This window comes from Eutrema salsugineum, unplaced genomic scaffold (assembly GCF_000478725.1).
Source record: "Eutrema salsugineum unplaced genomic scaffold, Eutsalg1_0 scaffold_6, whole genome shotgun sequence".
NCBI lineage: Eukaryota > Viridiplantae > Streptophyta > Magnoliopsida > Brassicales > Brassicaceae > Eutrema > Eutrema salsugineum.
Genome location: NW_006256547.1, coordinates 3,230,701 through 3,256,645, shown reverse-complemented (window position 1 = coordinate 3,256,645; position 25,945 = coordinate 3,230,701). Strand labels below are relative to the sequence as shown.

General features: G+C 34.8%; 7 protein-coding genes across 7 annotated transcripts; 4 read left to right on the top strand and 3 right to left on the bottom strand.

Annotated features, from left to right (window-relative positions):
* Positions 1–1,274: 1,274 nt before the first annotated feature.
* LOC18013012 lies at positions 1,275–1,687 on the top strand. The gene has a single exon (XM_024151738.1). The coding sequence runs from the start codon at positions 1,370–1,372 to the stop codon at positions 1,580–1,582; it is 213 nt and encodes a 70-aa protein (XP_024007506.1). The 5' UTR covers positions 1,275–1,369; the 3' UTR covers positions 1,583–1,687.
* A 3,576-nt stretch (positions 1,688–5,263) lies between these two features.
* LOC18011821 (putative F-box protein PP2-B12) lies at positions 5,264–6,345 on the bottom strand. The gene is made up of 3 exons (XM_006394648.2): positions 6,088–6,345; positions 5,884–6,002; positions 5,264–5,817 (listed from the first exon to the last, which is right to left on the bottom strand). Exons 1-3 carry the CDS (start codon positions 6,328–6,330, stop codon positions 5,409–5,411), a joined length of 771 nt encoding a protein of 256 aa, XP_006394710.1. The 5' UTR covers positions 6,331–6,345; the 3' UTR covers positions 5,264–5,408.
* A 1,020-nt stretch (positions 6,346–7,365) lies between these two features.
* On the bottom strand, positions 7,366–10,912 carry LOC18012440 (protein DOWNY MILDEW RESISTANCE 6). The gene is made up of 4 exons (XM_006394646.2): positions 10,628–10,912; positions 10,202–10,449; positions 7,927–8,251; positions 7,366–7,822 (listed from the first exon to the last, which is right to left on the bottom strand). The coding sequence occupies exons 1-4, from the start codon at positions 10,823–10,825 to the stop codon at positions 7,568–7,570; spliced, it is 1,026 nt and encodes a 341-aa protein (XP_006394708.1). The 5' UTR covers positions 10,826–10,912; the 3' UTR covers positions 7,366–7,567.
* A 4,072-nt stretch (positions 10,913–14,984) lies between these two features.
* On the top strand, positions 14,985–17,287 carry LOC18012404 (protein TRANSPARENT TESTA GLABRA 1). Its single transcript, XM_006394645.2, has 2 exons — positions 14,985–16,148; positions 16,899–17,287. Exon 1 carries the CDS (start codon positions 15,116–15,118, stop codon positions 16,145–16,147), a length of 1,032 nt encoding a protein of 343 aa, XP_006394707.1. The 5' UTR covers positions 14,985–15,115; the 3' UTR covers position 16,148; positions 16,899–17,287.
* Positions 17,288–17,675: 388 nt separating this feature from the next.
* LOC18012400 (60S acidic ribosomal protein P1) lies at positions 17,676–18,705 on the top strand. Its single transcript, XM_006394644.2, has 3 exons — positions 17,676–18,091; positions 18,270–18,482; positions 18,597–18,705. The coding sequence occupies exons 1-3, from the start codon at positions 18,017–18,019 to the stop codon at positions 18,648–18,650; spliced, it is 342 nt and encodes a 113-aa protein (XP_006394706.1). The 5' UTR covers positions 17,676–18,016; the 3' UTR covers positions 18,651–18,705.
* A 458-nt stretch (positions 18,706–19,163) lies between these two features.
* Positions 19,164–20,864, top strand: LOC18012403. The gene is made up of 3 exons (XM_024151349.1): positions 19,164–20,106; positions 20,492–20,565; positions 20,672–20,864. Exons 1-3 carry the CDS (start codon positions 19,279–19,281, stop codon positions 20,757–20,759), a joined length of 990 nt encoding a protein of 329 aa, XP_024007117.1. The 5' UTR covers positions 19,164–19,278; the 3' UTR covers positions 20,760–20,864.
* A 1-nt stretch (position 20,865) lies between these two features.
* Positions 20,866–22,859, bottom strand: LOC18012376 (ribosome-binding factor PSRP1, chloroplastic). The gene is made up of 5 exons (XM_006394643.2): positions 22,463–22,859; positions 21,904–22,047; positions 21,497–21,763; positions 21,301–21,409; positions 20,866–21,175 (listed from the first exon to the last, which is right to left on the bottom strand). The coding sequence occupies exons 1-5, from the start codon at positions 22,748–22,750 to the stop codon at positions 21,045–21,047; spliced, it is 939 nt and encodes a 312-aa protein (XP_006394705.2). The 5' UTR covers positions 22,751–22,859; the 3' UTR covers positions 20,866–21,044.
* Positions 22,860–25,945: the final 3,086 nt, after the last annotated feature.

The following is a 25,945-nucleotide window of genomic DNA, read 5'->3' as shown; positions in this document are numbered from 1 at the left end:
CAGTTTTTTTTTTCCAGTTGGAGGTTGAAGCACATAGAAATGGGATATGTTGTGATTATGATTAGGAACATATTAAATGTGTTACAGCTGTTTCTGATAACCCCGGAAACCTTCCATGTATTTTTGTTACTAACATAAAGTCTAAATATTAATTTATTGGTTATATATCCAGTAATAGCACCCGGATGATATATAATTTGTTTTTGGGGGCTTAAATCGGATGATATATGTTCCAACAATCTCCTTCAAATTCAACTTCTATAAAACGAATATATATATACCACATTCATTGCAATGCCTAAATCAACGCGTCGCATTCAGGCTCTAGCTTCTGGAGTTAATCTTCCCTACTTGTTGCCCACTCCAGCTCCATATCACCATTCATACTTTGAGCAAATTCAGCCCATCCCACAATCTTTATCACCTAGGTCTTTTGTGCAGCATTGTAGTTTTAATAAATGCATTTCTATTCAACTAGGAATCTCTTGTACGTGAGTTATTTTTTTCTCTAGTTTTTCCCCGTTCACTTTAGTTCTTATTGTCTTCACAATTACTTTTGTGTAGGTTTAATCTTATTATTTTCTCTAACTAAACTGGATGACGCACAAAATCATAGCCATTTAATATTTACCTTGCATTTCAGTTAATAGAAAACTCTGTTACTTCTGATCACCCAAAAAAAAAAAAGAATATGTTATTCATTTATTTCTATCAAAACTTACACTATTTTTATGAAAAATACAAAATGTTATTCATCCATTATTATGTTTAGTTTTACAAACATTTTTCTTAAATTTTTAATATTCAGCCTTTTTTTACATTTCAATGCTATTTGTTATTATCAGTTTTAAAAACACATCAACGTACATAGGCCGGTTGGCAAATTTCGGCGATATTATTGGTCGGCCGACTTATATTTTGATCTCGAGTTCTTGTAATTAGCTAATAGTTAATAGAAATCTTCAGAATAATAAAAAATAAAAATCATCAACGTTAGTTAGATTCTTGTAATTATGTTATAATCACGATTATATGTGTTCTAAGTTCGTATGATTTCACCTTTCTTAGGTTATAAAAAAAACTTTGTATAACCATTCCAGCGAAATGAATCCAAACTCCCAAAAGTACATAAAAAGAAAAGTGGAAACAAAAATTAAATTCGATAAAGTTGGTAGATCTGACGGCTACAATAATTTATGACCAGAACCTACCAGAATTGATGGCCAATACTCAATAGTTTCAAAGCGTATACTCTATAAATACGACATCGTCTCATAAAAAGGTAACCCCATTGTCTTGTCTTGCACAAATTACAAAAGGTTACTAGAGAGATATTCGTAACAAGACATCAAAGAAGCAAATAAACGTCATGATAACAGTAGCCATCGCCGCCGAGTTGCTTGAAGAATACACGGTGGCTCTCGCTCGCATCACCGCCACACTCCTCCCTCCACCACCGACAAGTCGCCGTCGAAGCGTTCGAGCTCCCACTAGTGGCGGCCGTGCTGATTCTTCCTTGCCTCGTAACGACATCTCATCATCATGCGCTCCAAATTACGCCGCTTTTGTCTTGAATTTCTGAGTATTTATTTCTTTTGTATAGACGAAGAGATTTTCGAATTTTCTTCTTCTTGACTGTACTTTCGGATTATGCTTGTGTTATTAAATTGGAACTTTCCATTTATTTTCAGGTTGATGTTTTTCTACAGTGCTCATTTGCGAATTAATATAGGAAAATCATATAAATTTAAACTTATTTATGGCGTTAGTGTTTTTTAAGTTTTTGCTTAACTTAATAAGAGGAGAGGTCAAAGATTCATGCAACATTGATGATAGATAACGAAAGAACATTATGGATTAAACTCTGTGGATTAAACTATGTCTGTTTCTATATTTAATGAAGGCCCTTTATCAAAAAAGAAAAGAACATTACGGATAAGCATGAAGATAAAGTCTTTTGTTTTTGGCCTCTTTATTCAGTATGATTACAATATGAGCTTAAGATGAAAAAACAGTTACGGCAACTTATGGGAGACAATGCAGTTACCAAATAAAGCTTAGTATTATATGAATCTATACCAAGTTGAGAGAAAAGATTCTTCAGCAATATAATTTCTTGGGGTGTGGTTATTTGTGGATGCAACAACGATCCAAACCCACAAGCTTAGCTCTTATGATATCTCCAAACCACCTTTATTTTAGAGGTGAAAATAGAAATTATGTTCCAACCCACTTCTATTTTCACCTTTAAAATAAAAATTGTTATTTTTTATTCCAAATATAGAAGGACTCTATTTTTTCCTTCTATAATAAAGGTGAACTTTTTTATTTATAAAGTAGTCCTTTAACTTTTAAATCTTTCTATTTATGTAAAAAGTATAATTTTTATGAATATAAATGAGATAATTTTGGTTATAGTTTTAAAAAAACATATGATATTATTAAATATAAAAATTGTCATTGATATTAAACAGAAAATATATTATTTTCTTTTCTTATAATCAAGGGAATCTTAGGTCGAAATCTAAATTAATTCCCGTGGTTTGTAGTAATTTGAGTTTATTTACCATTTAAGATATTCACAAGTGGTCAATTATGATTTAAATCACTGTAAGAAAAAATCGAATTCTGGTGATTTTTCAACAACTAATATACGATAGAATATTAGTTGATATATTCAGAACTCAGAAGGCATAGAAATCATATAATAACTGTAAGATCACTTAAAATAAAATCCAGTTGGTTATGGCTTTCGACCAGATGTGTGATATTGTGTGCTTGTATCTGACGAGTTTGTATATGTTGAGATTAGTGGGTTCTGATCCGGATCACTCGACTTATATTTTAATTTTGTGTTTTTCAGAATTTTTTTTAACTTGTTAATAATTGGTACGTATTATTCAGCATCTTATTAAAAAGTAAATTCTAATTTAAAAGGTCTGTACGATGTTCAGTGAATGTCACGCAAACTTCCATCATTCTGACTGATATTGAGAGATTAACTAATAGAGACCAAATTAATAAAATAAAATAAAATAATTGTGTGTGTTTGGATCTGATAATAAAATAATAGTTTTTTTAATAATTATTGGCTTTTGTATTTTGTGGAAAATAAAACCGACATGATGGGAAGGGGACCGAATCACATGACAGTTCATTTTAACACAAATGATTCAAAGAAGATTTGTGTGACGAACTGAAAACTAAAGAAAATTTACTTTCTAACTTCACCACGGCTAAGTTTCTCCTCACATACAAAATCACAAACATTCTTATAACCGTGTGAAACAATGCTACTAAATTAAAGTATGTAATAATATTAAAGCTTGATATAACATATTATAAACGTAAGAACAAATTAACAAGTTTTTTTAAGCTCACATATTATTATGTTGTTACACAATCAAATAGTTTTAATTAGTTTTTGAGACAGAAATACATTAAGCCCACAATTCATCTCTTTTCTGTAAATATTTGGTTTCGTTTACAATTAGGATAGGTCTATCAGCGATATATTTGATAAGCGTATCATGGCACTCCTTTCCTTCTTTAACAAGTTACTGGCAACAAGAAACGGAGACAACTCCATTTCCAAAAATTTGACCAATGATATCCAATGCACACTTTGGGCTGATTTTTATAACACATTGATCCCATAACTTCTTTGTCTCGGTTTCTTCTACGGCAAATGAAGGGACATATGCACTCGTCACAACTAGGACAAGAAAAAACACCATGGTAATGCTAAGCTTCGCCATCCTTGATTAGGTATATGCTATATGAAGATTTAGTGTTTTATCTCAAGTGAGAGATAAGAAATAACTCCAAGTTTGTGTTGTTCTTTGAATCAAAGATGCTAACTCTATTTATGGATATGAATAATCAAAACGAAACATTTATCTTGATCTATCTAAACGGTTTTTTTGTTTATTAACAATTGTTAGGTTACATTTATCTTGGTGAACTTTTTGGTGTTCTTAACATTTTTGATCGTTTATAAACAATAATTTATATCCATATTGAAACAGAAATCGAAATTTAAGTACGTAATGATAACGTATATGTATAGATAAATTATGGCTTGTAAAAATAAAAATAAATTATGGCTTGAATACTTTCTTAAATTTTGGACACCGTATATGCCCATAATAGTCGTAATAAATACAGTTCATTTTAAAACAAATGATTCAAAGAAGATTTGTGTGACGGACTGAAAATTAGAGAAGAATTACTTTCTAACTTCAGCACGACTAAATTTTCTCCTCACATACAAAATCACAAACATTCTGTAGGAAATTCTTCATTGGGAGTAACTATGTTAACAATGTCTTGGAAGTTAATATGTGGTTGCTTGCAAATGTCGTACTGCAAGCTTCTTGAGTTCTTGATGTGAAGAGCAATCATACTTAGACAAGAAATAGGTGAAAATCATACGAAATTGAAAAAATCTGGTCTTACCTCCCACCAATACTGCTTAAGAAATTCCAGATCAAATTTTGGCAAGTTTAGTTAGTTTAGTTTGCGTATGTCTATTTTTACCGATTACTAGTAAAACTAAAAACAAAAGTCAATTTGTTTTTTTCATTGACGTGTTTTCTGACTCAACAAAATTAGATGATTTGACTTAGAAGATTTGACTAACGATGTTAGGATCAATGTCTGGCTAAACCAAAATATTATTATTTGTCTAGAAATTAACTAGATTAGCTTACTTGGTGCAGGAATGTACACACCTCATCGGTTCAAGTACATATGCATCGTAATAAATGACCATATGATTTGGGCCGGTTTCCCCAATCTAACGCATCCCATTAATTTTGGGTTATAAAGGAATAGGCCTACTAGGTGAAAGAAGAAAAGAGAAGAGTTGGGCCTAATACAAAAAGAGACGAAGCCCATAAAGAAAACAAGAAAGAATCGGTGAAAGGGGTCTATTACAAAACAGAGTATATATAGTTGAGTAACTTGAGTTCTTCATCTTCATTTTCTTTCTCCTATCTTGTTGCGATTACTCATATCTGCTTGTAAAACCTGAAACAAGGTATACACAACATTATTAGAAGCTTCTAACCTCTCAATTCTATAGTGAAGATTGCGAGATAAAGTCTAGCCGAGACTCATAAAAGCCTTAAGAGTGTTGTTTCACTCTGTTTTTGATTATGGTTCAGTTTGATCGTGTGGTTTTGGAGTGCAATCATTCCTTACAATGGAAAAAGAAGAAACGGGTCCAGGACAAATCCATCAAAAATTTCATTCAGGCAAGTTACAAACCAAGATCATGATTAAACACACACCACGACGTGAAAGAAAAATGTACATGTCCTTGCATTGCATAGCTTAGACGTTTCAATTATTTGTTTTTTAATCACACAACAAACTAGAATTCACTTGCGAGTGGAGTCACTGAATCAAAAGATTTCTGCTTTTGGCCTAATCTCGATCCCTTGAACAATGATTCCGCCTTTCCAATCACAATAACTTATCTCCAACATTGACATTTCGAGCTCCTCCTCCTCCTCGTCAAAACCGACATAATACTCACCAAGCTTAATCTCCAACCAGCCATCTTCCCTAGGAGGACGAGGACTCTTGTATGTATGCACAAGACACTCTTGTCTATTATTAGGAAGCAAGCTGTTTCTTGTGGATCCAAAGCTCGTCTTCACAGGCTGATTCTGAAATCCAAATGCTCCCGTTTCTTTTTCCTTGAAAAGAAGGTAAGCTTCATAACTGGTGCCTTTGGAGAGAAGTGATGTGCTTATTTTGCCTCGGATTTCCAACGAACATATCATTCCAAGCGCTGCAACTTCCTCAAACCTGTCACATACTAATCGAAGTCAACACGAAGAAGCTTTCAATTCAAGAAAGCAAAAATTAACTAACCTTGAGTCCGGAATCGAAATCCATGACCAGATATCAGGAGAATCAGCCCAAGTGATCTCTAGTTTCCTCGCAGACAACATGAAACATTTCTTCCCGCTTCTCTTTTCCATCCAAAAGCTCTAAAATCACATTTCTCTCAAACAATCAATTTCTTGAATCTCATACATAGAAGAAAAAAAACAGGGGATATTGTGTAAAATTTACCATTCTGCCATCGTCGATGAGAAGAGGGGAATGGAGGAAAAGCTGCTTCTTGGAAAACCTAGACGAAGAAGAACGATCAATAAACAGACGATGCTCTTCGTGAAGAAACCTCTCCCACGCGGGGTCGGAATCGGCGGCGGATTTAAGTAACTTGGAGACGGCGGAGATACGGCAGGCGTCGTGAGGGCTGGTGAAAGAAATCACGGCGGCGATGCATTCTTTAGGTAAATCAAGAAGATTCATCTCCGTTATTTTTTAAAGATCAAAAACCCCACACACACACAATTGACTTTATAGACGGTGATGATAATGTGCCTCTAATGACCCCCTCAACTATTTTATTGTTTGTTGCTCACGTCAAAGGCTTAAAACCGTGTGAAACAACGCTACTAAATTAAATTAAAAGTATGGAATAATATTAAAGTCTCACATTGATATAACATATTGTATAAACGTAAGAACAAATTAACAATTTTCTTTAAACTCACATATTATATATTATGTTGTTACAGAATCAAGCGATTTTAAATAGTTTTTGAGACAGAAACACATTGAGTCCACAATTCATCTCTTTTCTGTAAATATTTGGTTTCGTTTGCAATTAAGGTAGGTCTATCGGCGATATATTTGATAAGCGTATCATAACACTCTTTTCCTTTTTTAACAAGTTCCTGACAGCAAGAAACAGAGACAACTCCATTTCCAAAAACTTAACATATGATATTCAATGCACACTGATTTTAACAACACACTGATCCCATAACTTCTTTGGCTCGGTTTCTTCTACGGCAAATGAAAGGACAACATATGCACTCGTCACAATTAGGACAAGAAAAAACACCATGGTAATGTTAAGCTTCGCCATCTTTGATATTTGATCAGGTATATGCTGTATGAGGATTGAGTGTTTATCTCAAGTGAGATAAGAAATAACTTCAAGTTTGTGTTGTTCTTTGAATTGATGATGTTAACCCTATTTATAAATACAAATAATTAAAACGAAACATTTATCTTTAATATATCAAATATCGTTTTTTTTGTTAATTAACATTTGTTAAGTTACATTTATCTTGGTGAACTTATTGCTTTCTTTACAATTTGATCGTTTATGAACCTGCAATATATCCATATAGAAACAGAATTCGAAATTTAAGTATGGAATCATAATGTAGATGTATAGATAAAATATGGCTTGTAAAAATAAAAAATTATGACTTGAATATGGGGGGCATACTTTCTTAAATTTTGGACACCGGATATGCCCATAATAGTCCTAATAAATACATCTACCGGTCTAGGTAGACTAGAACTGATAAATGATTATTATAATTATTATTGATATACATCATTAGTCTTGAATGAAATAAGGGTACGTAGGAGACTAGATACAATGGAAGTATGGAACATCCATGCTACTACATAGATATGTATATCTATGCCTACTACACAAACACAAAGACAGACATATATTGCATAGTATCTAGTGGTTTAGAAAGTTCTCGAGGCAATGTTCTTGGTCAAGATTCCTACTCCAAAACTTCTTGTAGTACTCTGCGTAAGTAAAGTCCCTGTAGATTGGCTTCGTCTCGTCGTCCTCAGCTTCCCACAAGGGCTTAGCTGGGCTCATGACAGCACAGTCAGCTGGGCACAGAAATGAAGCAACCGATAGTCTCGGTTTTTCAGTGTTTGTTACAGCTCGATGCCAAACACTTTTGTATACTCCATTACTCAATGCCTGAAACGCAAAAGTTTGATCCAACGTTTTCAGATATCCCTTGCAAGATTGAAAAGAAAAATAACTGAATATTTTGATAGATATTATAGTCTCTGATCAGTTACCTGTAACTGGTCACCAATGTTGATGACAAAAGCATCAGGACGAGGATTAACGGCGAACCAGTGACCGTCGATTAAAATCTGGAGACCACAAACGGTAGTGTCTTGGAGAAGAATGGTGAGGGCGTTTGGGTCGGTATGAGCAGGTAAACCATATGTGAGCTCAGGCTCAGGACATGGAGGGTAGTAGTTGACTGCCATGTGTTGTCCTTGTTCACCAAGCACTTTCTTCATGTAATCTTTTTCTAAACCTAAGCTCTCTGATATCAATTCCTCTACTCTAAATCCCACTTCTCTTACTTCTCTACTGTATTTACTCACAATTTCCCTGCAAAACCACACAGACACACACAGAGAGTTAGCTACCCAAATCGCTTAAATTTTCAATATATGCACCTTTTAACATGATACGTAGATTTAGTTAAATCCATGAAATTACATTCATCTTAGTATTTTTTTTTATAAAAGCATTTTTCATGCATTAAAACTCTTTTTTGATGAAGACGATTTTCATATAATTTACCATTGTTATAATAACTTATTGTTTTCTCTGGTAATTAAGCACTAAACTATGGTCTTCAATGTTTGTTTGTGTTGCATTTAGCTCGTAGTTTTCAACGGAATCTCTACTAAACTGTGTTTGATGTTTAATTACATTTGCAATTAACAACTTTAAAAAAAAATGAAAAGAAGAGCACGTTATCAGCTTCGAACCAACCCAAAAGGAAATTGTGGCAAATTAAAAAAAAAAAAAAAAACATCGATCTGTTAAATTAAAGGCCGCTAGTCATTTAAAATGAAAATTACAAGACCGATTCAAATCAATAATAAAAGTCAATATGAAAATTCAAAAAAAAAAAAGAAGAAGATTGGCATGATATCACGACGCTGACTCTACGCGGCTTTACCTGTGACTTATCTTCCCCGTTACCACACATAAATCATATTTTTATAGTGTGCTGATTTAACCATTTCACTTATAGATGATAACTGTATTTATGCCCCCTATGACGTAAATTAGCATGTGATTAATTAATGATAGTTGAATATTAAAAAGTGATTAAACTATTTTTTAATTAAGAACAAAAAGGTTTCGAATTAAAACATTATGAAGCCGGTGATTTTGCTTCCGACCTCCGCTTGTCCTATCTCACCAACATATCTTTATCGAATCTTTTTTTTTTCATTGTACTTATTAAAATACATAATCTCTACAGTACACACACGTTGCTGTATGAAATCAGTTCTATTTATGGTTGAAACCTGATAGTCGGTCGGAGTAATTCACACGGTTTTGTACGTATTCTAATATAAAGTGTGGTGACCACTTCTTATTATAAGCCCAACAGCCACATGTATGCATAGGTATATAAGTGTCTATTGTGCAATGCACGTAAAGATTTCTAGAAATCTTGGCAATCCATGTGAGCACATGGGGAACCAAATCAGAAAACATAACCAAAATGGGACCCCAATTTAATTACTCCTCTTTTACCATCAATTAAAAGAAAAATTTATATGAAAAAATAGTTAGTTAAAGAAGAAAACAAAAACAGTTGACTTGACTCAGATGAAGGTCGAATTTTCTTTAGTTCAAATCCGAATCGTCTTTTGTGTCTTCAAAATGACATTCGCTATGCCGAACTGAAACTATTTATACGAATATACCAATATTATTCTCGTTCAAAAAAGAAAACAATATTCTGGTGATACTAGAAAAATGTATCGCATTAAAGCTTTTCCTGCTGAAAATATATCTAACGAGAACCAGGTGCGTGCTCTAGTTTTGTGTTTGTTGTGTGTTTTTAGGAATCGTGACGCTCAAAATATAGTTTCGAAGATCTAGCTCATCGGTCTTACATTCTTTTCTTGATAGGTAGTCTAGCTAGGTGCTTTCGAGCATTTGTTTTTATAATAATTTATAGTATACTATGATTATATATAATATACATAGGGAGTTAGGGACCAGTGAAAAAAGAAAATAGAATCTAATCAGATAAATGATAGTTTAAATGATAGTTTAGAAAAAGCTATGTAAGTCTCTTATATAGTCTAAAAGTCTATTTTTGGCCATTCTGACATCTCAGAAATCACCAATTAAATAAAACCATGAGATATAACATACAACCTGACCGACCGTTTTACTAATTCAAAATAATAAAATACTGTTAATAGTATTATTGACTATATACAGGTTAATACAAAATCAATAGAATACTTACTATAAATTTTGACAAAAAAATGCAAACTAAAAAATAGAAGGAAATTAAATGCTTACTTGAACGAAGGAGGGTTTGAAGGCCACTCATGGACATATTTGTGGATAGGATAACAATGGAGTCTAAGATAGTCTCTCCAATTGTTGACTTTTTCTTTCTTCACATTAAAGCTCGTCGATAATCTCGTTGTCTTCGTTGGATCGTCCGAGTATAACTTCATTTTTTCCTCCATAGACATGCTAAAGAATTCCTTCGCAACACTCACCATCGCATCTACTGTTTCTTTGCTAACTCCGTGATTTATGACCTAGATTCATCAAAATATTAGTCCTGAAAAGTTATTAACTATATGAAAGTTCACTTATAGTTGTGCTTTTGTCAAAAGGTTAGTGAAATATATAAGTCCCATATAAAATGATGCAAAAGTCCATATACCTTAAATAAACGTGTACATATATGATATATGGTGTGTATAATATTGCTACCTGAAAAAATCCAAATCGAGCGCAAGCTTGGTGGATTTGTTGAACGAGCCGAGATCGATCTGTGGAAGAGAGATCGATGAGAGGGAAGTCTTCAAGTTGAGACACTTCGGTGAGACGTGGCCGGTCGATGAGTGGCCGGACATAGTTTTCCGGCAAAGAAGTGTGACGGAAACCGGTGGATATTAGCTTTGCCGCCATAAATGATATCAGGAGTTATACAAGAAGTATTAAGGGGAAGAGATAAAGGAAGGCTTGACTTTGAGTGTGTATGCGGTGTGCATCGTGTGTATATTTATAAACTAAGCATATTCGGTCCTACTCAGTAAATTAATGTTTTAAATTTTGTTATTTCTTCAATACGTAATTATTTGACTGATTCCACCGAATGTCTGATTGTATGGAGGGGGCTTTAAGGGCTTTCGAAAATGACAAATGCTGTTTTTAACCATAAGATATAATAAAATATGATCGAAATTTTTAATGCCTTATGCTAATTTATGTCCCTTTCGATTTCTTATAAATTAACTTTAAAAAAAATAGTTGCACCATCTACAGAACTGAAATTATATTCAGCAGCGTAGCTTAACATATTTAATTACATTTCTGTCACCTTCTTCTATATTTTATTAGAAACTATTTATATTTTAGCAACCAAAAAAAGAAGAAAAAAAATTGTTTATAAGTGAATAGTTTTCAGCCAATGACGGTGACAAAAATAACAAAAGAAATTGTGCGAGCTAATTCGGTAGTTTAATAATTTTCAATATACCACACTTACTATTATATCATCCTAAATACCTGCTGCGTGTTGACAAAAAAAGATACCTGCATTTGCAATATTGTATCTATTCCATCTTTTTAATTGTAAGTATCGTTGATTTTTTTTTTATAAATAAGAAAGCTTAGTTAAATCTAATACCATACATTTTTAATTTATTTAATAGGATTAAAAATTAGAATTTGGTCCATAATTTTGCATTAAAAATAAAAAACGGCTTTTACTTTGTAACAAACACAAAATGATACTTGATCTAAAACATAGAAAATAAGTTTTTATCTAGATCCAGCTAGTTAAATTTTTTTTGTGTGTCTCAACGCTAGTTCATATTTACATAAAAATAAACAAAACAGCGAAACTCTATATTGTTGGACCATTAATAATATATCGGTAATGATGTCATCCAAGCGTCATAGCAGTGACGTCATGAATGATTGTCGTCGAAGGCGTGGGTAGTACATACTTAATCGTAAGAGAAAAAAAAATTAATCGACATGTGAAAGAGAAGAAAATTGTTACTTTCACGATTAACCGTTTCTATATTTTACCGCTTCAAATTTTTTTTTTGACAAATATAAAGAGTTATGATAAGTGACAACTAACAAACTCAACATTAAAATATTAACTTTTCAAGAAAGACAAGACAATAACGACAAAATAATGCTGGTGGAGGTTAGTTTCAAAATAGAAAAAGAAAATCGACGAATTTTTATTTTTGGACTTCGAAGAATTTTGTGGACTTAAAATAATTAGATTAGGATGAAATAATGAACAACGGTAAGCGATGACAAAAAAAAAAAAAAAAAACAACGGTAAGCAAAATAATTGCGAATCTTATCATATAAAAATAAATGTGGGCGGGGCCATGTACGTGGCTAAACGGCGTTTTAATTACTTCAATTTAATTTATTTATTTTTTTTATTTGCTTCTCGAAACTTTTTTCCCCTTCTAACATTAATTAACTTCACCATGGTAAGTTTTGAAGGCAAGTCGTGCGAGAACAAAAGCCATTAACCGAGCTACTTGGTTCTCTCTTTTTTTTTTCGTTTCAATATCTCGTTCAAAACTCTTTTTAGTGATTTTCAATTAAAATTTTTACCTTTAACAGTCAATTCAAGGAATTGTTTTGGGGAAAATCACTAAATACGTTTTCGGAGTGCATGCCGGCATAAGTAAACTAATACTACTATTTGAGTTTCCTTAAAAATAAGGGTATGGCTTATTGTTCAGTAAATATTATTCTCTTTAACTACCAAAAAAACTTAATTGTTTTATTAAAAGAAAGATTAATGGAACCCAAAAGAGAATCCAAGCCAAAGATTGATAATTCGTGTGAAAGTTACACACCTAGATAAAGATGTTCGTATATTTTGGTAATAATATTGAGATTGAGAGAAAGCAAGACACGTGTCCAAACAAATAACCATTGGTCCTCATTCTATCCAAAAGAATGAGCACGATCGTATATGGGAAGTGAGAGTCATGGTTGCGACTTGTTGTCGGTCAATCTTGATAAGTGCACTGATAAGTATTGTAGCGTGTCAAACACTTCTAATTAATGGCTCGTTATGACACTAAATGCAGTATTTTCGTAACTTAAAAAGTTTTGTAACCTATCTATACACTCTATCTAACCCAAAAAAACGATATACTCTATGATTTTTTTTCTTGGGTGTACACACTATATTTAATCTACGTTACATATATAGATCGTTGGGTTCTATAAACGCATATCTAATTTCCAATTAGTATGATATTATCAGTTTAAAAATGCCTTAATTATGCTACTTTAATTTATATACTAGATCATTATGATCTAATATTCTAATATGAAACTTCCCAATAAAAAATCATTCTACATATATATTGTTGAAAAATGGGTTATTGTGTCAATAAAAAATAGATCGAATTGCTGAATAGGAAATTTCGGTGCTATCATAATACTGCTATGTTTTCCATAACCATAATCATTAATTAATTACCGATACCTATCCAAAATGGCAAAATGCATTGCCAAGAGAAAAAAATATATGAAGATGTATGAATGTTTGGTAAGTAAACGAGACATTTTAAATGTTAGAATATTCAAAGTCTATTTGTTTGTATCGTACGTGATTCATGTGTTTAACTGTTTATAATTTTGTCTTCTCATGTGTTGTTAAACTCTTATCTTGTTGATTAGTGATTACAATATTATATTTTGGCGTAGCCGTAGCTATATAGCAGAGTCATACATAAAGACGACCAAATTGTGCTCCACTATTGAATTACGTGATTCATGTGTTAAACTGTTTTTCCTTCATATGGTCTACCAAGATTAAGTTTTCAAATGTAACGTGGATTTGATGATTTCGATTGATATGAAATCTAATTTTTCATAGAAACATATATATTTTCTGTCTTATAACTTATAAGGTATTTTAATTGTAAATGACTAAATGTCGACTAAATATACTCTCTCGGCATAATTATCAACTGGTCCTATTTTGTAAGCGTGGGACTAGTGGATAAAATAAATCTATGGTCCTATCAAATATGAAATTGGAGTAAACGTGGGTTTTGGGTTGAAGAAAATAGACAATGTCAATGTCTAGGGATTTACCATCATGTCCATTCACTCTAAATTTGGACCTGTCATTGTTTCTTACTGTCTTTCTTTTCATTTTCCGTCTTATCCTCTTCAAAATAAAATAAAAGTAATTAACACTATTTTATTTCCACACAAAATTAGTTATTATAGCTCTTTGCAGAAATTTATGCAATCCATTTATTTTTTTCAGAGAAAGTGACACAAATGCACTTCGCCCCAACCTCACACATTATATATACATGTGTATATATTCACGCAGAGAAAAGATCGCGTAAGTCCACAAACCATTAAATTAGCTAAAGAGGAGTATAGTAAATTAGCAATAAAACATTTTACGTTTAAACATAAAGTTGATTAAGTCATGAGGACATTGCGGAAGTTAATGAGGACATTGTGGACAATTCAGAAATCCCATGAGGACATTGTGGACTTCATAAATCATCCCATCACACAAACGAGCGTATTGTGGACGTCATGAGAACATTATTATGTACGCACAAACTTTCTTTAAGAAGTGATACTCTATGCACATAGACACTTAAATGTGCTAACAATTGAACTCCAATCACATGTTTGCAAAGCGAAGCCACAAAACAAATTAAGTTACCTAATATGTTTGATTACTGTGACACCTAAAATGGTTAAAATATCTTCATATTTGCAATAGATTCTGAATCTATAGATTAATAAACATTGAAATGTTATTTGCGTAATCTTAAAATAAAAATAACTAAATGGAACAAATACACTATAAAATGAAGTAAAAATTCTCATTAGCTACAAAAGTTGGGATCGATGATGCTGATCGTAATAGTAAAAATTCGTTTTTTTTCTTTTCCCAAAGTTTGTTTGTGTCAGCTCGCTTAGCGTTTGAAAAGGCCTACTATCTATAGACACAAGGCCCAAAAACGTGTAAAAAGGCCCCCCAAATACATCAAAAGATACTGACTAACCCAGAGTGTTTAGCATGCCGTCTCCCTTGATTTTTTCTTCTGCTCCAAAAATCTCACTGACACTGACTATACAAACTTTCTGTCATTTTCCTCTGAAAAACGGAGATGTCGTCGTGAAGAATCCAACATCGAATCAAATCAGATTAACCATTTTCAGGTAGAGACAATGGATAACTCAGCTCCGGATTCCTTCTCCAGATCGGAAACCGCCGTCACGTACGATTCTCCTTATCCACTCTACGCCATGGCCTTCTCTTCAATCCGCGCCGGTACTCCCTCCGGCCACCGAATCGCCGTCGGAAGTTTCCTCGAGGACTACAACAACCGCATCGACATTCTCTCCTTCGATTCCGATTCCATGACCGTGAAGCCTCTCCCGAATCTCTCCTTCGAACATCCTTACCCTCCCACCAAGCTAATGTTCAGCCCTCCCTCTCTCCGTCGTCCCTCCTCCGGCGATCTCCTCGCTTCTTCCGGCGATTTCCTCCGTTTATGGGAGATCAGCGACGATTCCACCACCGTGGAGCCTGTCTCGGTCCTCAACAACAGCAAGACGAGCGAGTTCTGCGCGCCGTTGACCTCTTTCGATTGGAACGACGTGGAGCCGAAACGACTCGGGACCTGCAGCATCGACACGACCTGCACGATTTGGGACATCGAGAAGTCCGTTGTGGAGACGCAGCTCATAGCTCACGATAAAGAGGTACACGACATCGCTTGGGGAGAAGCTAGGGTTTTCGCATCGGTCTCCGCCGATGGATCCGTCAGGATCTTCGATCTACGAGACAAGGAACATTCCACCATCATTTACGAGTCTCCCCAGCCCGATACGCCTCTTTTAAGACTCGCTTGGAACAAACAAGACCTGAGATACATGGCGACGATTCTGATGGATTCGAATAAGGTTGTGATCCTCGACATTCGCTCGCCAACGGTGCCTGTTGCGGAGCTAGAACGGCACCAGGCTAGCGTTAACGCCATAGCTTGGGCTCCACAGAGCTGCAAGCACATCTGCTCGGGTGGTGATGACACACAGGCTCTCATTTGGGAGCTTCCGACTGTAGCTGGACCTAGCGGTATTGATCCCATGTCGGTTTACTCAGCCGGTTCGGAGATTAACCAGTTGCAGTGGTCTTCCTCACAGCCTGATTGGATTGGCATCGCTTTTGCTAACAAAATGCAGCTCCTTAGAGTTTGAGGTTAGAGATTTCTTTTTTTGCATCGTTTTAACTATGAAATCAATAAGCGTTGATTGTTGGTTTGGTCTGTCTCTAATTTGCTTTCGTCGCTATTACAGACAGCCTTGTAGCAAAACTTGGTTCTAGGGATTTTTCTTGATTGCAGTGCAACTAGATTTTGACACGAATCTGGTTTTAGCTGGATTATAGTTTCTGATTATTCAATATATTTGACAAAACCAGTTTCTTTGTTATGCATACGTAAATCACAGTTTGGGTTGCAACATTATGATGTCCCAAAATAACTTATTGACAAAACAGTTGCTGAAATGGCTGATAGTTTGGTAGTCATAAATTGGCTCGTACCTAACTTAATGTTTGATATGATAAATTAGTTGTGCACTGTTCGGGTTCTAGGTGTGATACTCCACTCATGATTCTTCACTGATGGGATGTACAAAGGGGCTTGTGTCTCTAGGAAATTTAGAGTGTGGAAGTGTTAGGGTGCATATTTGACACAAATCATGAGTTACGTAACAAATACAAATACCGGTTAGGGTAAATAAGGATCTGAGATTGCTACTCTGCTATAGGTCACTCATAATCATATATAAGGTAATCGGGAATTACAACGGATGAAATGCTTGTACTTGTGCTTCAGGTTTTTGTAACTCGTATAGAGAATTTTGGATTGCACGATAACATTACATATGCAGAAAATCTAATAACATTTCCTTATAATTATTAATTATACATTTTACTTGATGTCAGATGGAGATGTGAAAGTGACAATAATCGGATTTAGCATAGACCCGTATGATCGCCATGAGCGTAAGATAGTAGGTTCGGAGCATGCGCTTGTATCTATCTGATTGTAACTAAAAGGGAATTCAATTGATGAACCAATTGCTACTGTTATCTCTGTTGTGTATAAACCCAACCAGAAAATATTGCGGTTTCTGGTCTTTAGATTTGTAACTGGAACTTAGTACAATGCACCTTTCTTACAATGCTGGAACGTCTTCTACTTGTCAATCGGTAGTTACCATCTAAACAAAACAATTGTGCAATATGTGTTACACGTTCGAACTTCGGACACACCTGTAATGATATGTGAATTTAGAATGGGAATTGACTTAAATTCTCAAACACAATCCTAATACTGTATGCTTTTTCTTTTTTTTCGGTAGGCGTAATACGATTAGGAAACACAATTCTAAGTACAGTTCTTGGTAAAACTACGTCGAAATGGAAATTAAGCCACTTTTGTGAATGTCAACAAGACAAACTGCACTTTGTCATCAGTAAGAATTTTTTTTTTTTTTTTTTTGATACAGATGAATTTGAAAGTAGGAAAGTCCGGGTTAAAATGTTTGGCTTCCACGTTTCCTTTTGTATAAAAATGGGTTTTCCTTTTCACTTGCCGAAAAAAAGTTAATTACTATGGATATGTTTATGCAAAAAAAAAAGTTCTTCTCTATTTACCATTTTTAATTTCAATATTCTAAAAACAAAAGCGACGTTTACCGTCTAATATTTGGTCGACATGCTTTTCATTACCATTTATTAAAATTTATTAATTTATTCTAATAATTGCAATTATTGCGCTCATATCTTGATGATGTTATAAAATATAAATTGAGTAAACTGGAAATTTTCTTTTGACAATTGACTTTGGAAAACATTGATACTCATATTTGATAAAAATACGTAAAAAAACAGGAAAATTAGCTTATGGAAACTTTCTTTTTTCTCTGTTATGTGTCCGATTCTTAATTCACAGAACCCTAACCCCCTAGTATAAATATCACATAGCAACGTCCTTAAAACTTAAAAAGGCAAGCAATAATCATAGTGCAAAGAGAGTAAAAAAAGTGGGGAAGGAGATAATGGCCACCACTACAAGTGAGCTCGCCTGCACCTATGCCGCTCTAATCCTCCACGATGATGGAATTGAGATCACCGTAAGTTTTCTTCCTTCTTCTCGATTTGTAACCTCTGTTATATATAGTCTTTAGGATCGTTAATCTTTTCTTTGCCCTTCATCCATGTATAATCTATTCATATACTATGTAATTGCGATGCGTGTCTATATAGTTTCATGATCTCAATCGATTATTGTGGGTTTAATTTAATTACCAGGCTGAGAAGATATCAAAGCTGGTGAAAGCAGCCAACGTCAATGTTGAATCATACTGGCCTAGTCTCTTTGCAAAGCTATGTCAGAAGAAGAATATTGATGATCTCATCATGAATGTTGGAGCCAGTGGTGGTGCGGCTGCTCCGGTTGCAACCAACGACGTTCCTGCAGCTACTCAAGCAGTCCCAGCAGCTGAAGATATAAAGAAGAAGAAGGTATATATCTATTGCATTTATCAGCACATGGTTACGTTTACTGAATACTAATCTAACTATAAAACTGTAAGCTTACAATCAAAACTAATTAATGGAATTGTTTTGTATTCTCAGGAGGACGTGAAGGAAGAGAGTGAAGATGACATGGTATTCGGATTGTTTGACTAGAAGACCTTCTTCTTCTTATTTCTATTGTGTTTATCTTGTTTGCTCATTGAAAAGCTTTTCTCTTCTAAATTTTATGAGATTTGAATATCAGTTTTTGTTAGAGAAAAAGAATAATTCCTCTCCCATGAGCTCTTCCATGTTTTTACTTTGATTTCTTTAACTAGGTTTGTTTATTGTAACACCTTGCGATCAAACTTTCAAAAGCAGTAGTTTTTTGTTGCAATTAAAAACATGCAAGATTAAATAATTAATTTACTATAAAGGTCGACTGTAAACGGTATATAACACTTAAATACTGTACATAATTTAACTGTTAAGAATTAAAAATAAAATTTTGATCAACTAACTACTGAACTCATGGACTTTTCTCGCAATTTAAAAATCAGTTGATATAATAGAAATTTTTTATTCAGATCTCAAAATCAATAAAATTATCTAATCCAATAAACCTCCTAATTTTGATTTGTAAACTAGCTATATCACAAAATAAGAAATGGAAGACGACGCGTAGTTGGACTCAGAATTGAAATTATTGTTTTCCTGTAATCCGAAACGGCGCACTGTTTTTTAAGTTTACAGCGAAGAGAAAAAAAAGAGCCAACAAATTTGTATCTCCGTCGTCTCTCCGATGCAGCTCAGCTCCGTTATCGACGACAAGCCCGTCGCCTCCACTTGGCTTGACCGTCTCCGCTTAAGCAGAGGACTCTCCACCACCGACGATGACGATGCTTCTGGTAATCCTCTTAGTCTCGACGACTTCCTCCGCCGCAACTACCATAACGAAATCACCGGAGATCCCGCCTCCGATTCTCCTCCGTCTGCTCCGATTCTTTCGGCTCTCGAGTTACCGGAGATTCCATTGGACCCAAATCCCGGCGAAGAATGGTACGGCGTGATGAGCGATGTTCTCTCCGAGCTATTCAATTTTGGCGGCTCCTCTCGGTCTTCCACGATTCCCGGTAAGAAGCTCCCGAGGAAACAATCAAACCCTAGGCATTGCTCCGTTGAGACTCTTGCCGACGTTCCGTTGCTAAATCAGAAACGCGATTCGAATTGTCTCCCCGGGGCTCGCGAATTCGCCACGTCGTCGCGAAGTTCGTACAATAAGAAACCGGCGCCCGAGAAGAGGGAGAGGAGAAGAAGCGTAGCGGAAGCCGACGGCGTGGAGGAGGAAGAGAGAGGAGAGAAGGATCTGGTTGGGTTTTCGAGGAGCGAAGTGACGGTGATCGACACTAGCTTCAAGATCTGGAAATCTGAGAAACTGGTCTTCCGTAGAAGAAACGTGTGGAAAGTGAGGGACAAGAGGGGTAAATCGCGTGTTGTCTCTTCGAAGAAGAAGACGATGAAGAAGTTGAAGAAGAAGAAGAAGAAAAAGAAGAGAAAATGCGACGTTGACGATGGTGAAAACTCTGGGAAATGCAAAAAGATGAAGATTTCAGGATCAGTTCCGGACAATGTGAGTAACCCTATTTGCCAAATCTCCTTAATTTTGTTGATGGCTATTGCAAATTCGATATCTTGATTAGAACGATGCTTTGATTTAGTCGCAACATTGAGTTTGATCGACCTTAAAGAGCAGTAGAACTGGATTCGAATTGTGAGATTAGGTCTGTGTTCTAGTTTAAGTCTCTTATGAAGTACATCGTAGGCTGTACGTTTTGAAATTGCAGTAGAAACTAGTTCCTGAGTAATTTCAAGTGTTCATCGACCTTAAAAAGGCAAGTAGCTTACTTGTTAGATGCAAAGTTATTATGAAAGATCTTTGTCCGTCAAATCGAATCAAACTGAGTAACTAAATAAGTATTATATGCCTCAATATAAAATCTATATGTTCATTGCAGAATCCACGATACCAAATCGAAGAGGTTCATAATGATCCAGAAAGTAGCAATGCCAACCGAATACTCTTGAGGAGGCAAGTTCAGTTAGCTACTTGTCTATCACAACAAAAAAACATGTTACAAAAACGTAGTTCTTTAATTATATATATTTATTTATTGTCTCTTCCTTCTCTTATCCAGATTGCCCTCTAAAGCAAGGAAAGAAGGCTCTTTCGCAAGCAAGAAGAACAGTGAACCAGAGGCTCGTGGCCATAGGTCCTTGGCCTGATAGATTCACTAAACAAAACTAAGTTTTTGCGTTCATGTATATGATGATACTGTTGTATGATTATTATGTTACATTCTTCTTTGTGAAAATGTATTGCTTTCATCTGATTTAAAGATTTTTTTTTTTTTTACTTCAAAAGTAGACAGAATCAGCCTTTTTTATTTACACTGTTTCCTGAACCCTAACAGATTCAACTTTCTTTCACTGTACTCTCAAGCACCCTAACTCCTATACAGACAACTGTAAGGAGAGTAGAAGATCAGTTTTGGTTTGAGCAGACTCAGTCTACTCGGCGAAAGAATGTTCATTCAATTGCTCGGTTGAAAGCGGCTCAACTTTCTCGGCCTTCCCATCTTTCTTAGGGATAATCAGTCCGTACCCTCCTTCTCTTCTCTTGTAGACTATGTTAATCTCACCTGCCAACCAAAAAACGATATCGAAATGTGAGTCTTCCTTATAGATCTTCTTCCGCTCATTTCTCCTTTGCATTTGAAGCAATCGGGCGTATATAAAAGAAAAGAGAACTATGTCAAATGCATACCGGTTTCTTCATTTTGGAAGCCATAGAAATCGTGAGCGACTAACTCCAGCTGCTCGACTGCCTCAGACACGGTCAATGGTGGCATCTCAAAGTATTTGGTACGGACAATCTGCGAAGAACCATGAGAAATACATTGACAAATGAATCAGTTGTTGGATATCAGTGAATACCAGTGATAAGGCAAGTGTGGACCAACCTCCTTGATCAAATCATCCTCGTCTTCTACTTCTCCCGGGCTCGAGTCAGTAACGTCTTCAACATCTTCCACAACCGGCTCAATCACTGGTTCTCTTACCTTCAGTCTGTTGAAACCTTTCATGTGCCTTCCATGGTCAGAATCCTTCTCCTTGATCTTCCTCAGCTTCCGCTGGATTATTGTTGATACCAAGTCTATACAATCGTATACCGTCTCAGCATCTTCCTCAGCGCGCACAACACCATGCTTCTTTGTAAACAATGTTACCTAAACTACCATAGCAACTATATGTTAGCTCCTGAAGTTACAGTTTATGGATTTGGACAAACATTTACTACATCGTTGCTTCTTAATCAAATACCTAGAGGGATCAAGACTCAAAAAATGGATAAGAATGACATCATTACCTCGCATCTACGGATCCTAGGTCCTTTACCAAACTCTCCTCCTCGAACAGAGAGTCTTACATCAACTTCTCTGACGAGATGACTGTGTTTCTGAACAGATTTCCCTACTTTCTCCTCAACATGCTGCTTGATTGGCTCTGATAACTGTCACAACAATGTCATAGTTAACCAGATGATTGAAGAAAACAAACTTTTAACCGTCAAAAATAGAAAATCTCAAAACACACGAAAATTCTCTACTTTCATAAAAAAGAATAAATTCTATTGGCAAAGAGCTAGGAGTGGACTATCTTCAAATAACCAGAGAGTAAACAGAATTAGTATCACACAGTATCATATATGGTAAGGTTCTATACAAAAGAGTGCACCATTTTAACAAAATCCGAGTTTTCTCTTCGAATATACAGGTTTGTTTGTCATAACCTACCAAACATTTGCCGAAAGTTCAAAACTTTTCTATCACTAATTACCAATAACCGAAACCCACAACAAAATCCAAGAAAACAACACAAATTTTTTAGTTCAGAATTCGATTCCAAGCGTGTAGAAAAATCCAAACCTCGAGATTTTTTCCTTGGATGATTAACTTGACAGATGCGAGAGGACCGTCCCACGACATTTTAACTGCCAAAGATCTTCTCCGTCCCAATTTACAGGAACCGGATCCTACTTGTCTCCGATCATCATAAGCGACACGGCCGAGGAAACCTGACCGGAGCGTGTTCGATTCAGTTCGGCTCGAGCTCACCATTGAGACCGCCGTGGAAGAAGATGAGCACGGCGGCGAAGAGATCGAGACGCTGCAGTGATGAAACTTCGTCTGAGAAAAACCTAAGAGTGTCGCCATTGGATTTGAAAGATTCTTTTTGATTGTGAAGTGAAGAGTGAAGACTCTGGTCTCTGGAAGTGGAAAATGCTTTGAAGGGAATATTTGGATAAGGTGAAAAATGGATAAGAACGCTGACATACGCAATTGGGGAGGAGTTTATTTATGAAGCGAACCCTTTAATTTCTTTGTATACACATTATTTCATCTTATTTTCATAGGTGCATTCACGATCCCTTTCTTATGGCATTTATCATCGTTTTCGAATTTTTTTTATCTAGGATCATTTGATACCAATTTTTTGGGTCTTTTGACACGATGTTTAAATTTTGTCCTTCTAAATGAAAGCCGGTTTTCTTTCTTAACTTACACCCTCTAAGTATATTATTATCAAATTAACAAATGACATTTTGAGTCATAGTAGCTAGCTAATCTTACTTAGTTAAAGTTTCATTTGAGAAATAAATGAAGAATAGCATAACACTATGATTATTCAACAAGTTAATATCGTTTGTTTTGTTAATAACATACACAACAATGAAGACGAACATCATGACCAATCTTTAGTGTAGGTAAACTTCCAGAAAGCTTTGTAACTTTATTAGTGAGGGATGTTCTAGGCACTGATGTTGAAATTTCCTATCAGCCATTCAGTATCCGCACAAATGAGATAACATTAATCTCGGTAACAAAAAGATTGTGTAGGTTATCCCCTCCTAGTTAATGAATCATGAAAAAACTTTTAAACTAGACATGAAGAATATGCTAACGCATTTCAGCTCAACACATTTGCAATAACATAATCAAAAGTGGCCGAATGATAACCAATTAACCATTTATCTTTCATTATGAATATAGCAGCCTCTTCAATGGTAGTTATTGACTTTCACACGAGAATATGACGTCTACTCTACTCTGTTTAATTATTTTTTTTTTAGCAAAACTCTATCCTGTATCAAGATTCATTCTGTTCAATCATAACTTAGTTACATGAATTTTTTGATGTAACTTTTCTCTTAAATTGATTCGTCACATCCACATTCTCCACAAATACAAACCAGTAATTACTCTACATAGTTTTTGTATTATTCCTTCAGTGTATGTGTAACTCTACATAGTAACTTTGTCACCTTACGCTTTACTTTACATATACATCTGATGTAGTCGTTAATTAGCTGACAAAGTAGCAGCTAAACGAGCGAAATAACGATTCCCAGTTTTGAAAAGTCTAGAGAAATTAATCACATAATAACATTTTCCCCAAAACTCCCAAGTCTTCAACACTTTACCAACTCGTAGACGTTTGTTATATAGCTCAAACTTCCGGCAATTACCCCAAATCTGAGATCAGGCGGGCTTAAACGAAGGTTTACACAAATTGTACGCCATTCTTATAATAAGCCTTAGGTAAAATTTGATTTTCATCCACGTACCATAACGAGTTCGTTTTCCAATCACCGCGTATCACTAATTTCCAAAACTTTCGGCATATGTCTTTAACTCATTCGTCTTCCGCTATTCTACAATCACATTCCTACATAATTTGTGTTACTTATAACATAAACGGAAAAAAAATTCTCCTCATTTCACTACAAAATAATATTTGGTTAGAGTTTGTAGGGCACTCAAAAACACACAAACCGGGAAAACTTTAGCAATCTTAAAGGATTACTATCTCTTTCGCATGAATTCAATAATCCAGCTAGACTGATTTGCAGATTTTTGCATATCCACCATAATGACCCTTCACCCACGTATAATCATCATTAGCCTTGTTCAGTTAATTGCTTGGTTAGATATGTAGATTGTCTCAAGTGGATGTTTAAAGCACATTTAATATCTTACTAGTTAACTTTTTTAAATAAATGGACAAGCAAATAGCCATATGATACGACTTCGAAATATCTCAATTAGCCTAAAAGGAAGAAAATATCCTAACAGACTGTAAAGAAACAAAAAGGAAACCAAAAAGCGTTGCGCCACACAAAAAACTAAAATAAAAAGGAGAGGATGAAAATATCACACAGACAAAAAATATCTGTTTGAAAAAGGATGGGGCATGTTGGTGTAAGTTAGGCCAAAATATCTTAAGATTTAATTTCTTAAAGCAAAAGTCATCGCTCTACCACAACACTTCCACACACGCGTGCGTTATCATCCACAACCAAGGCAATGCATAACACTTTTATAAAGTGATAATTTTACTCTATGCCATTTATTTGATAATTAAAAAAAAAAGTCGACTCATGAATAATCGATACGTTAGGAGTTTTGATCGATAATATTGGTTTCAAATTTGATCGCTACTTTTGGGAAACTAAACCATCAAACTAACAATAAAAATGTATTTTGCTCCTTATTTCTGGTTGCTCAACTTAAATGATAGAATCGTTATATAACCCAAACCTTTTCCAGCAATTGTTTTTATTATTATTATATTCAACATTTCAACCTAAGCCATTTACAAAATTAGCAAGTATAAAAATCCAAAGGTTTTAGATGTCAAAATTTCTGAACCGAACTGAACTCTTTGAAGTAAAGTTAATTTTGAAACCAAACCCAAACAAAGTCTAAATCCGATCCAAATTTTTTAAAATAAAAAAAACAAATTCATATAAACTTTGATTCGAATGAATTTTTTTTTTAAGTATGAATATCAATAATTTATATAAGTCGAATAAAATTGAATTGAATTAGCTAAATGCTCACTTCTAATTTTTTTATTTAGTGGTATATATATATACATCTATCTCGGGATTTCTTTTTGTTTCTTAACTCGAATGCCGGTTTGGAACAAGATAAACTTTTTTTTTTTTAAATGAAGACATAATACTAGTTTGTAGGAAAGGAAAAAAAAAGGAAAGCATTGGTCAATAAGACCGCAGTTTATAACAAGAAAGAAAGTCCAAAGTCAAAACTGAGTTAGTGATACCGTGATAAGAGGAAAGTGAGTGGTATGAGAGAGCGAGTAGGACTTATCCATCAAACAACAGCGCGTGAAGAGACAAGAAAATAGATATTTTGGTTCTGACAGCTACCATCAAAGGTGAAAAGCTGTGTCAGATTACCACCATACACGTGTAACTATTCTTGTCCACCAAGACCACGAGTTTTAAACAAGTGTCTCGTTTCTGTCTCAATGCCTTATCCCTCCTAAATATCTAGCCGAGGAAATTACTTTAAAACTCTTCAGTGGTCCCTACTTTGACACGTGGT

Coding starts and splice junctions, on each gene's coding strand:
- LOC18011821 (XM_006394648.2), bottom strand. CDS start 6,330: ATGAATCTTCTTGATTTACCTAAAGAATGCATCGCCGCCGTGATTTCT. Junction 6,003..6,087: donor TCATCGACGATGGCAGAATG/GTAAATTTTACA, acceptor ATGTGATTTTAG/AGCTTTTGGATGGAAAAGAG. Junction 5,818..5,883: donor ATTTCGATTCCGGACTCAAG/GTTAGTTAATTT, acceptor AGTATGTGACAG/GTTTGAGGAAGTTGCAGCGC.
- LOC18012404 (XM_006394645.2), top strand. CDS start 15,116: ATGGATAACTCAGCTCCGGATTCCTTCTCCAGATCGGAAACCGCCGTC.
- LOC18013012 (XM_024151738.1), top strand. CDS start 1,370: ATGATAACAGTAGCCATCGCCGCCGAGTTGCTTGAAGAATACACGGTG.
- LOC18012400 (XM_006394644.2), top strand. CDS start 18,017: ATGGCCACCACTACAAGTGAGCTCGCCTGCACCTATGCCGCTCTAATC. Junction 18,092..18,269: donor ATGATGGAATTGAGATCACC/GTAAGTTTTCTT, acceptor TTTAATTACCAG/GCTGAGAAGATATCAAAGCT. Junction 18,483..18,596: donor AAGATATAAAGAAGAAGAAG/GTATATATCTAT, acceptor TTGTATTCTCAG/GAGGACGTGAAGGAAGAGAG.
- LOC18012403 (XM_024151349.1), top strand. CDS start 19,279: ATGCAGCTCAGCTCCGTTATCGACGACAAGCCCGTCGCCTCCACTTGG. Junction 20,107..20,491: donor CAGGATCAGTTCCGGACAAT/GTGAGTAACCCT, acceptor TGTTCATTGCAG/AATCCACGATACCAAATCGA. Junction 20,566..20,671: donor AACCGAATACTCTTGAGGAG/GCAAGTTCAGTT, acceptor TCTCTTATCCAG/ATTGCCCTCTAAAGCAAGGA.
- LOC18012376 (XM_006394643.2), bottom strand. CDS start 22,750: ATGGCGACACTCTTAGGTTTTTCTCAGACGAAGTTTCATCACTGCAGC. Junction 22,048..22,462: donor TCCAAGGAAAAAATCTCGAG/GTTTGGATTTTT, acceptor TTGTTGTGACAG/TTATCAGAGCCAATCAAGCA. Junction 21,410..21,496: donor AGGATGATTTGATCAAGGAG/GTTGGTCCACAC, acceptor GGTTCTTCGCAG/ATTGTCCGTACCAAATACTT.
- LOC18012440 (XM_006394646.2), bottom strand. CDS start 10,825: ATGGCGGCAAAGCTAATATCCACCGGTTTCCGTCACACTTCTTTGCCG. Junction 10,450..10,627: donor CTCGATTTGGATTTTTTCAG/GTAGCAATATTA, acceptor TGATGAATCTAG/GTCATAAATCACGGAGTTAG. Junction 7,823..7,926: donor ACATTGGTGACCAGTTACAG/GTAACTGATCAG, acceptor TTTGCGTTTCAG/GCATTGAGTAATGGAGTATA.